General features: G+C 39.3%; 1 protein-coding gene across 3 annotated transcripts in view; it reads left to right on the top strand.

Moving 5' to 3' along the window:
* Nucleotides 1-12,251, top strand: part of CTDSPL2 (CTD small phosphatase like 2) — a 111,769-nt gene that overhangs the window by 76,534 nt on the left and 22,984 nt on the right. For all 3 annotated transcript variants that reach the window (XM_025389714.1, XM_025389715.1, XM_025389716.1), the window contains exons 6-8: nt 2,410-2,488; nt 3,055-3,166; nt 6,067-6,153. In XM_025389714.1, the coding sequence (XP_025245499.1) occupies nt 2,410-2,488; nt 3,055-3,166; nt 6,067-6,153 (278 nt within the window). The remainder of the gene's footprint in view (nt 1-2,409; nt 2,489-3,054; nt 3,167-6,066; nt 6,154-12,251) is intronic.

Raw genomic sequence — 12,251 nt, forward strand, 5'->3', positions numbered from 1 at the left:
TAGAAATTTGTATTGGGTTCCACTTTCAATTTTTATATCTGAGACATTACCTATTTGGCTTATAACTTACCTTTGTCTTCTTACATTTAAGTTATAGTTATTGTCTTGGAAAATTCCCAGCATGAATTTTTTTTTTTTTTTTTGAGACAGAGTCTTACCCTGTCACCCAGGCTGGAGTGTAGTGGAGCAGTCTTGGCTGACTCCAAGCTCCGCCTTCCAGGGTCACGCCATTCTCTTGCCTCAGCCTCCCGAGTAGCTAGGATTACAGGCGCCCGCCACCGCGCCTGGCTAATTTTTTGTGTTTTTAGTAGAGACAGGGTTTCACTGTGTTAGCCAGGATGGTCTCAACCTCCTGACCTCGTGATCTGCCCACCTTGGCCTCCCAAAGTGCTGGGATTACAGGCGTGAGCCACCGTGCCGAACCAGAAAATTCCCAGCATAATTTCTAAAGCTCTGTCAAAAGATAAGCTCTTAGCTCAAACTGGGAATGAACAATGGCATGCAATATAGAATTACTTCTTGATCATTTTAAGTTGTTTATAAATTAGAAGTAAAATAATAAGTCTCCTAAGGAGTGATTTTGATCAGGTATGGTGGCTCACCAGCACTTTAGGAGGCCGAGGAAGGAGGATCTCTTGAGCCCAGGAGTTCAAGACCAGCCTGGGCAGCATAATGAGACACTTTCTTGTCTCCACAAAAAAATTTTTAAAATTATCCAGGTGTGGTGGTACACCTGTAGTCCCACCTATATGGGAGGCTGAGGCAGGAGGATCGCTGGATCCCACGTCAAGGCCACAGTGTTTGCTCCACTGCACTCCAGCCTGGGCAATAGAGCAGGACGCTGTCTCAAAAAAAAGATTAAAAAGAATGATTTCTGGCTGGCGGAGCCCAGATCGTGCCACTGCACTCCAACCTGGGCAACAGAGTGAGACTCCACCTCAAAACAAAAAACGAGAAAATAACAAAATGTCTGCATAAAGTAGCATTTCTTAATTAAATAATTTTTTTTTTTTTTTTTTTTTTTGAGATAGAGTTTTGCTCTTGTTGCCCAGGCTACAGTGCAGTGACACAATCTCAGCTCACTGCAACCTCCGCCTCCCAGGTGCAAGCGATTCTCCTGCATCAGCCTCCTGAATAGCTGGGATTACAGGCATGCGCCACCACACTCAGCTAATTTTGTATTTTTATAGAGATGGAGTTTCTCCATGTTTGTCAAGCTGATCTCGAACTCCTGACCTCAGGTGATGCACCTGCCTTGGCCTCCCAAAGTGCTGGGATTACAGGCACCCGCCAGCACACCTGGCCACATTTCTTAATTTTTTAAGATCATAGTCTTGGCCGGGTGCAGTGGCTCACGCATCTAATCCCAGCACTTTGGGAGGCTGAGGCGGGCAGATCATGAGGTGGGTGGATTATGAGGTCAGGAGATCCAGACCATCTTGGCTAACATGGTGAAACCCCGTCTCTACTAAAAATACAAAAAATTAGCTGGGTGTGGTGGCATGTGCCTGTGGTCCCAGCTACTCGGGAGGCGGGGCTTGCAGTGAGCAGAGATCAGGCCACTGCACTCCAGCCTAGGAGGCAGAGCGAGACTCCGTCTCAAAAAAAAAAAAAAAAAAAAAAGATCATAGTCTTAAGATTCCTGGGAACATACAATTTTTTTTAATAAGTCTTCAAAGGGTTCATGAACTTTTTAAAGACTGTTCACAGGCCGGATGCGGTGGCTCACGCCTATAATTCCAACACTTTGGGAGATCGAGGTGCATGGATCACCTGAGGTTGGGTGTTTGAGACCAGCCTGACCAACATGGAGAAACCCTGTCTCTACTAAAATCAGCCAGGCGTGGTGGCACGCGTCTGTAATCCCAGCTGTTCACGAGGCTGAGGCAGGAGAATCGCTTGAACCCGTGGGGTGGAGGTTGCAGTGAGTTGAGGTTGTGCCATTGCACTCTAGCCTGGACGACAGATCGAAACTCCATCTCAAAAATAAAAACTACATTTGGGTCTGTTCTCAGTGTACATTTACTGACTGTGTGTATGTACAAGGCATTTTATGCACTATTACCCCTATAAGAGCACCATGAAATTTTTTGGTGATTACATGTAAACACCATGGATTTTTTGGTGTACATTTTTGTAGTAATAAGTAGTAGATTTTTTCTTAGCTGATAAACATCTTAATTCTAGCCATGATCTGGTTTTCCTTTTTTTGTATAGTGGTCATTTTCCCCTTTAGATCTAAAGTTAGATCTATATGTTAATAAGTTGACTTTTAGGTGTTGTGTACAAATTATTTCTGTCTTTAAAATACACAAGGCTTTAGGAAGATCTTACATAGAAGCAGTAAAAATGTATATTTCATGAAGCATTAAGTAAAAGCAACGTTTTGTCTTTCACTGTGTTAAATAGCACCAGTAACTCCAGATAGTGGTTACTCATCAGCCCATGCGGAGGCCACCTATGAAGAAGACTGGGAAGTATTTGACCCGTGAGTTGCTTTTTTCTCTTTCTTTCCTTTTTGGAGCATGGTAAAAGTAGGTTATATATGTGGATTGGTGGCTAAATAGTATATTGCCAAGATATGTGACCTGTAGGTATTGAAACTTTTACTGGGGCTGGGTGCAGTGGCTCATCCCAGCACTTTGAGAGGCCTAGGCAGGCAGATTGTTTGAGCCCTGGAGTTCAAGACCAGCCTGGGCAACATGGCAAAACCTCATCTCTATAAAAAAAATGCAAAAACTGGCCATACACGGTGGCATAAACCTGTAGTCCCAGCTATTAGGGAGGGTGAGGTGGGAGGATCACTTGAGCCCAGGAGACAGAGGTTACAGTGACCTGTGATAGAGTGAGATTGTCTCAAAAACAAACAAACAAAAACAGCTGTTACTGATTTACAGATAAACTAATTTGTATATTTTCACTTTTATTAACATCTTTTCTAAGTTTCGTTTTCTGGGTTAACTGCTTTATAGATTTTTAAATGGGCTGAGCTTAGTAATGTTTTATATTTATAAAAAGTAAAATGTTGAAATTTTCTTAAAATCTGATTTATAGCTATTATTTCATCAAACATGTCCCGCCACTGACAGAAGAACAACTAAATAGGAAACCTGCTCTTCCACTGAAAACAAGAAGCACACCGGAATTCTCCCTAGTTTTAGACTTGGTAAGTATATTATCTGTGGAAGTAGAGAGAATAAAGGGGTGAAATTATTTTTTAGAATCATACTTATGTTAGCTTTCCCCTTCTTTTGTTGGGATCATGTTTTCCTGAAGGACCAAATATAATTTGGGTCAACTGAATTAACCATATGCAAGACCATAAGCCTTTTCGTATTCTTATTTTTGCATATATGTTATACCAATGCACTTTTTATTAATAGTCTCAAAAGCACAATTTCTTATTTTTTTTTGAGATGGAGTCTCGCTCTGTCGCCCAGGCTGGAGTGCAGTGATGTGATCTCGGCTCACTGCAAGCTCCGCCTCCCGGGTTCATGCCATTCTCCTGCCTCAGCCTCCCGAGTAGCTGGGACTACAGGTGCCTGCCACCACTCCTGGCTAATTTTTTGTTATTTTTAGTAGAGACAGGGTTTCACTGTGTTAGCCAGGATGGTCTCAACCTCCTGACCTCATGATCCACCCACCTCGGCCTCCTAAAATGTTGGGATTACAGGTGTGAGCCACCACGCGTGGCCCCAATATGATGTCTTGATGTGATTTGAAAATTTGTATTTTAGGGGCTGGGTGCAGTAGCTCATGCCTGTAATCCTAGAACTTTGGGAGTCTGATCTTTGGGCAGAAAGCCAGGAGTTTGAGACCAGCCTGACCAACATGGTGAAACCCATTCTTTACTAAGAATTCAAAAATTAGCTGGGTGTGGTAATATACGCTTGTAATCCGAGCTACTCACGAGGCTGAGGCACAAGAATCACTAGAACCCAGGAGGCGGAGGTTGCAGTGAGCTGAGATCATGTCACTACATTCCAGCCTGGGCAACAGAGCAAGATTCTGTCTCAGGGAAAAAAAGAAAAAAGATATTTTAGGGTACCAGAAAAGCTTTGAAAACGATTATCTCCTATCGTTTGCTAATGAAATTTAATATATAGTCACATTTCCCCTCTGCATCTGATTTCGTATTAATTTTGCATTTTTAAAATGTTTACTTTTTTTTTTTTTCTTTTTGAAACGGAGTCTTGCTCTGTAGCCCAGGCTGGAGTGCAGTGGCACAATCTCAGCTCACTGCAACCTCCACCTCCCGGGTTCACGCCATTCTCCTGCCTCAGTCTCCTGAGTAGCTGTGACTACAGGCGCCCGCCACCACACCCAGCTAATTTTTTGTATTTTTAGTAGAGACAGGGTTTCACCGTGTCAGCCAGGATGGTCTCAACCTCCTGACCTCGTGATCCACCCTCCTCGGCCTCCCAAAGTGTTGGGATTACAGGCGTGAGCCACTGCGCCTGGCCATCTGTTTACTTTTTTTAAGGCTAGTAAAACGAAGTAGTGGGATTGGGGAAAGAACTAACTTCTTGATATTAGTAAAAAATGTATCTCATATCATATTGGAAAATATTTTATTATTAAGCATTTGTTACTGGTACCCTATAATTGGAGATGTGGTTTAGTTCTCATAGAAGATTTATTTTAGCCAGGCACAGTGGCTCATGCCTGTAATTCCAGCACTTTGGGAGGCTCTATTCAGCCCAGGAATTTGAGACCAGCCTAGACAACATAGTGAGACCCACGTCTCTACAAGAAATGAATGAACCTGATGGTGAAAGCCTGTAGTCCCAGCTACTCAGGAGACTGAGACAGGAGGATCCCTTGAGGCCGGGAGTTTGAGGCGGCAGTGAGCTACAATTGTGCCACTGCATTGCAGCCTGGGCAACAAAGTGAGATCTCATTTCAATTTTAAAAGGAAAGAAAGAAAATTTATCTAGGTCAGGCACAATGGCTCACGCTTGTAATCCCAGCACTTTGGGAGGCCAAGTCGGGCAGATACTTGAGTCCAGGAGTTTGAGACCAGCCTGGCCAATATAGTGAAACCCCATCTCCACTAAAAATACAAAAATTAGCCGGGCGTGGTGGTGTGTGCCTCTAATCTCACCTACTTGGGAGGCTGAGGCGGGAGAATAGCTTAATCCGGGGAGGTGGAGGTTGCAGTGAGCCCAGATCGTCTGGTGTTTAGTGAAATTGTATGAAACACAATTTGTGAGATACTAAAACATCTACTTAAAGTAAGATGCTTTATAAAAAGTTGGAGGATGAGGAGTTACATGAACAGAATGTATATTTTTAATAATTAGATTCTACACTTACATTTGCTAATTGTAAACAAGTAACATGCATGTGGGTTTAACTGAAAGTTGGTTTGGCAACTACAGAACTCAGAGCCTTGCTTCTCAAACTTGAGCATGTGTCAAAATCATCTGAAGGGCTTCTAAAAACAGACATTGTTGCCAGGCACGGTGGCTCACTCCTGTAATCCCAGCACTTTGGGAGGCCGAGGAATGTTCCTGAGGTCAGGAGTTTGAGACCAGCCTGACCAACATGGTGAAACCCTGTCTCTACTAAAAATACAAGAGTTAGCCAGGCATGATTCCTGGCACCTGTAATTCCTGCTACTCAGGAGGCTGAGGCAGGAGAATCGTTTGAACCCAGTAGGAGGACGTTACAGTGAGCTGAGATAGCTCCCCTGCACTCTAGTCTGGGCAACAGAGGGAGACTCTGTCTCAAAAAGAAAAACAAAACAAAACAAAACAGAGATTGCTGAGACCCGTCCCCTCCCCTGAGTTTCTGATCATCAGAAGTGAGGTTAACATTTGCGTTTCTAACTAGTTCTCAGATGATGTTTATTCTGCTTGCTGGCCCAGGAGCTATACCTGAGAACTAGTGACTTTACAAACTCTTATCCCAAATTGCTGTGCCATATATAGTAATATATTATAAATGTAAAATTCCACATATGCGTGGGCGCTTTAGGTTTTTGGTGATTAAGAATACGTAAAATTATCCTTTGAAGTTTCTTTTACTATCTTGTTTCATTCAATATGTGTTTTTTATTTTAAGGATGAAACACTAGTGCACTGTAGTCTAAATGAGCTAGAAGATGCAGCACTTACTTTTCCAGTCCTTTTCCAAGATGTCATTTATCAGGTAATTAAAATTTTTTTGATGATTTTTGGCCTGATAACATTCTGATTAAAAAAATCTTTTGTATTTTTTTGTGTATGTGACATTAAATGTGTTTTCCTGTAGCTGTATAATGGATTTCATCAACGTTTTAATGATTTATTAACAAAATTAGCATCATGCTAGATATTACATAAAACAACATTAATTTGTTACTCAAAAAATGCTAATTTTCTTACCTTGAGATCTCAGCTAGTTTTGTAATGTGTTTGCCAGCAGGTGGAGGCAGGAGCACTGACATCATAGATCCTCAAGAGGAACTTGCCAGGTTAACTCCTGGTGTTTTTGTTTTTGTTTTCCAAAAATCCAATTAATACAAAGAAAACTCATTCCTTGTTGATCATTTTATTTCCTGTAGTAGTAATGTGGTCTGTGAAAATTACACTTTAGTACATCTCTTTTATAATTAATCTCAGAATTCCAGGACACTCTTCTAGTTACTGTTTTACTTAAGGCCTTTCAGTTTAAGCAATTTCTGTCTCATCTGTGCTGATGGACAGGTAACAGTGCAAAATACAAATATCGTTAACATTTCACTGTGGATTATGTGTGCTGGCCATAGTTTTTACTTTAAGGTTTTCCCATTATTATAAGATTGAGTTAATAATATAAGTGAATACACTTTGAAAATTGCAAAGTGCCTTTTTGTTTTGGAGGTTGTTATTTAACTAGCATTATTGGCATTATATAATAGTTGTTGAAAGATTGGGGATTGAAGTTTGTTGTCTGTCAAGAGGGAGCCAGCCTAAAGATTAACTTAGTAGAGTCACAGAGCATTTGCCATGTGGATGATGAAAAGGTATTTAGTTGTTTATGTGCTCTTAAAGGCAGAATGTGGTTATAGTTTTCTTGGCAGATAATAGTTTATGTCTCACAGAAACCATGAAATTTAAGAGTTAAATAGAAGTTTGTGGTTCATGGCTACTTTAACCTACTTTGTCTAGTAATGAGTTGTAAGAGAATTTATTTTAGTTGTCAGTTCTAGTTTTAACCTAGGGTAGGTATTGTAGCTATGGCAATAAATATTTGAATACTGAATTCACTTTTTTTGTAAGCTGATTTTAGTCCTGATATATAATCAGAGGGTAAGCAAAATATACATAAAATTAAAAGATTTAAAGATTTTTCTGTTCCCTTTCAAAACTGATTATTGTTTGGTTTAAGACAAGTATTTTTCTTAAGACATTTTATATCAAATTGGTTGTTCTTGTTTAGTGGACTTTAAGGACAGGAGTCCTTGTGGCAGATGTAACTAGTGTAGTGATATCTTAGTTTTCTCTTTTAAGCTTGATAACCTTGTTGGGGTTTTTCTTTGTTTTTTGCTTTTGGGTTTTTTTTCATGATTGCATTTGAAAAAAATGGCTTTAAGGCTTTGAATTTGGAAAGGAAAGCTATTAATTGAAAAATATAGATAATGATTTTGAGATGACTTCTTAAGCTTCTAGGTTTGAAATTGAAATTTCTTACAGATGGTTTTTGGTCTGTTTATGTAATTTTTAGTAGTGAAATAAGTAGGTAAATTTGATTCTTCCCTTTTATGAGCATTTTTCTTCAGTATGATCATAAAATTGATTTTTTTCTTACTGCTTCAACCATTTCTGCTTTAACTCTCTTTTTAAAGTTCTTATTGTTTCATGTGGATCTGGATAGTTGTCTTATTTTGAATAAAAAGCTTCTAGCAGCATATATGACTAATTCAAAAACTATATATGTACTGCATCTACCTCTGTGGAATTCAAAGAACTCTTTTTCTTATATATTCTGAATTACACTTGCTGAAACTGAAAAATAAATGATTTAGCCTAAATGAGAGCACAGAGCAGGTAGTTTGAACCTTATAAGCTATAGAGATGATTGCATTTTAATACGATTTAGTTACCGTATCACAGATTTTAGTTACTTTTCAGTAAATTTTTTAGGATATCCGTAGTTAATATTGCGTACATTCCCTTGGATTTCTTGTTTTGGCATAGCCATTCCGTCTTTTAAAAAAATAAATGAAGAAATCTTTGGGTTAGGGTTCCCCCAGTTTTCAGACCAGCAAGCTCCCTTTAAACAGGGAATGATGTCTTTTAAACTTTCAGTGGTGTTGTCTCCATCTACTGGCAAAGAAGAAATATACACAAGGGTCTGAGATGATCTAAGAGATTTTGGAGAAACCACATTATTAGGTAAGATGTAACTTAAATATTTAACCACTATACTATGATGTGGCCCACTTAAAGGTAGAAATCTGTAAAGTACTGCATATACTCTTATTTTTTAAAAAAATGTATTGAGGTGAAATTTACATGACAAAATTAGCCATTTTTAAATGAACAGTTCCATAGCGTGTATCTGTATATTCTTGAATGTTAGTTTTATAGCATTTACATATATATGTATATATATTCTATATGTAAAGATCAGATTATTCATCTGAAAGCCAGATGGAGTGTCCTCTTAGGACTTACTTTACGTTTTCTTTCTGTGGTAAATTTGTTATGTTTGACCTATAACTAATTTTAATTCTACATGTTATTTCTGTTTCATTTCAAAATAATTTAAAGTAATTGTATTATATGTTTTAATAATTGTCAATATCAGGGGTTGGCAACCTTTTTCTATACAGTAAATATTTTAGGTTTTGTGGTCCCTGTCATGACTGCTTTTTCTGCTATTGCAGCATGAAAGTAGCCATGGACAATACATAAATGAAAAAGCATGGCTGTGTCCCAGTACAACTTTGTGTACAAAAATCAGTGGCAGGCTGCATTTGGCCAACTGGCCATAGGTTTGCTGATTCCTGGTCTAATAATTATGAGAGTATATACAGTAAATGTACATATTCAAATTATAAGTAATCAAATGTTCATCAAAATTCTTATAAATGTATGTAGAAAATTTAAATTAGATCCACAGTAATCTGGTTGTGGGTCTTTAAAGTTTTTTTAAAATCAAAGTTTGAGGGAAATTTGAGGTGGCCACTACTCACATTTAAAGGATTGCCTGACTTAATGACACATACTCTTTTTCTGGTTGTTATGTAGGAATAAACTTGGTTAATGCAAGTCTTAGAATTTGTAAGCAGGTAGATTATTCTAAAGTAGTACCTTGAGGTGTAATTTGAATTTCATTTCTCTAGGGGATTTAAAAAACCTGAAAGATCTATCTCAAATTAAAATTTGATGTATGTTACTACTGACACTATGTGGAGTAGACAGATTGTAGTTTCTATATGGAGAAAAAGTCATTTGAAAGGAGAACCTACTTTTTAAACATGAGGAAATGGCACTCATATAGGCAAAATTATAGGCTTTTTGTTTGAAGGGGTCTATTTTTCTTAACTTGGTTTTTTTTTTTTTTACATTGTTTTATAATCAGTTATTAAGAAAACATGTATTCATAAAATGGTACAAATGCATTTGATATCTGGAAAAACAAGTGCATGATCACTTTTATTGCACATATTTAATTTTTATATTTAGCCTATATTGGCACATTGTCAGGAAATCCATCTCGTGGTGTTACTCAGTTAAGAGGTCTCCACTGTATTTAGTTTCTGTTCCTGCAGATCCACCAATTCAAGACTCTAGGTCATCTCACTCCCTCTTCCATCCCGAAGATGACTTCTATCCACAAGCAGGACTGAATCAAAAGACATTTTTCACTTAGCTCTTGAGCTGAACCACCTCCTCAATGACCTTCCTCTGTCTCCATCAAGAACTGGAGCTCAGTTTTTTGAAGATGTAATAGAGCTACTCAGCCCAAGTGTGGCTGATTGAAGACAAAAAGAAGATACCTCATATGTTTCACCACAGTGCAGCCAAACGTAACTGTGTTGTCCAACTCCTCATTCTGTAAAGCTTGGCAGGGGCATCTGATTTTTGACTCTGTTCACCAATAAGACTTTAGCCAGTCAGTGGCTTTCTGAAGATCAGTAAAATCAACAAACTTTGGGTCAGCTGTCCAGAAATCAGATTGTGGTAAGCACTCAAGGACAGATAGGATCCCTGTAGGGAGCTACTTGTAAAAGATGCTTTGTTTTATTAGTAGAGGTTGCTTTTATGGGAAAAGTTGGGGGAAGAGGTGGATGGGGAAGGCCACGGTTAGCAAAGCTTACCCGCGTCCCCATTCTTTCAGTTTTCTTGGGAATCTTACAGCTTAGGATAATTTTCATACCACAGAACAAGAGAAGTAGGGCCAGGTGCAGTGGCTCACGCCTATAATCCCAGCACTTTGGGAGGTCGAGATGGGCAGATCACCTGAGGTCAGGAGTTCAGGATCAGCCTGGCCAATATGGCAAGACCCCATCTCCACAAAATAAAACAAAAATTAGCCGGGCGTGGTGGCGGGCGCCTATAATCCCAGCTACTAGGGAGACCGAGGCAGGAGAATCAATTGAAACCAGGAGGTGGAGGTTGCAGTGAGCCGAGACCACGCCACTGCACTCCAGCCTGGGCGACAAAGCAAGTCTCCATCTCGAAAAGAAAAGAAAGAACAAGAGAAGTAGAGGGTCATTTGCTTCTGTCTCCTTTTTACAGTCTTTTCTAGAAAAGTGAGCTTTATTTTTGCTTCATGAAGGAAAGAAACCAATCATTTAAATTTATAATTTTGTAGTAAATACCTAATTTTTTTCTCAAGTTCTGATTTAAATTGATACTAACCAGCATACAGTTTGTTCTTGAGATTCATAAACTATATTTTTGTTCTATAAAAGTAGCATGTATATTTGTGCCTTAAAAAAAACAACATTTGAGGCCAGGGGCAGTGACTTGCTTGTAATCCCTGCACTGGAAGGCTGAGGTGAGAGAAATGCTTGAGCCTGGGAGTTCGAGACTGGCCTGGGCAAGATAATGTGAGATCCTGTCCCTACAAAAAATATCAAAAAATTAGCCGGGCATGGTGGGGGAGCGCCTATAGTCCCAGCTGCTCGGTAGGCTGAGGCAGGAGGATTGCTTGAGCGAGGACACTGAGAAATCAGACAAACATTTCAGGGTCATAATTACATAGCATGGAGGATGAAACCAATATTTTAGCTTGTAGGGAATAATAATTCAATAATTAATTGTAGATGAATATTAATACTACTTTAGAATAACTTTAAAGTCACTTTCCCATCCTTATTAGTAAGTGTAGTTATTGGTACTAATTTTTTCATCATAATTATTCATTATTAATTGACTAAAAAAGGAGAAGATACAAATGAAACCAATAGTTCTCTACTTCTCAAAAATGTGAAAAAATGTATTTCATGGGGATTCTTTGTCTAAAATGTATATTTTAAAATTAGGAGCAATTCATTAAAATATATGCTGGGTGTGATGGCTCATGCCTGTAATTATAGCACTTTGGGAGCCCTAGGTAGATGGCTTGGGCTCAGGAGTTCAAGACCAGCCTGGGCAATGTAGTGAGACCTTGTCTCTACAAAAAGTCCAAAAATAGGTGGCACACACCTCTAGTCCCAGCTACTTCGGAAGCTGGGAAGATCACCTGAACCCCGGAAGCTTCAGGCCCTAGTGATCTGTGATCACACCACTGCACTCCACCCTGGGTGACAGAGAGCCTGTCTCAAAAAAAAGAGGAGAAAAAACATACAGGCCAGCAGCCATGGTGGCTCACACCTGTAATCCCAGCACTTTGGGAGGCTGAGACAGGTGGATCACCTGATGTCAGAGAGTTCGAGACCAGCCTAAACAACATGGTGAAGCCCTGTCTTTACTAAAAATACAAAAAATTAGCTGGGCGTGGTGGCAGGCGTCTGTAGTCCCAGCTACTAGGGAGGCTGAGGCAGGAGAATTGCTTGAACCCAGGAGGCAGAGGTTGCAGTGAGCCGAGATCGTACCATTACACTCCAGCCTGGGCAACAGAGCGAGACTGTGTCTCCAAAAAAAAAAAAAAGAAGAAGAAAAGAAAAGAAAACATACTATGTGGAAAGTTCTTTCTTAATGGCTATAAATTTAGAAGATGTGACAATTGATTACATTAAATTGGAGGCTTCATTTCCTTTGAACTTCAGAGTTTGAGTTTAAAGGTAACATTTTTGTTTTACTAAAATGGCCATTGTTTTGACTAAACTTTTA

The sequence above is a fragment of the Theropithecus gelada genome, chromosome 7a (assembly GCF_003255815.1).
Source record: "Theropithecus gelada isolate Dixy chromosome 7a, Tgel_1.0, whole genome shotgun sequence".
Lineage (NCBI taxonomy): Eukaryota > Metazoa > Chordata > Mammalia > Primates > Cercopithecidae > Theropithecus > Theropithecus gelada.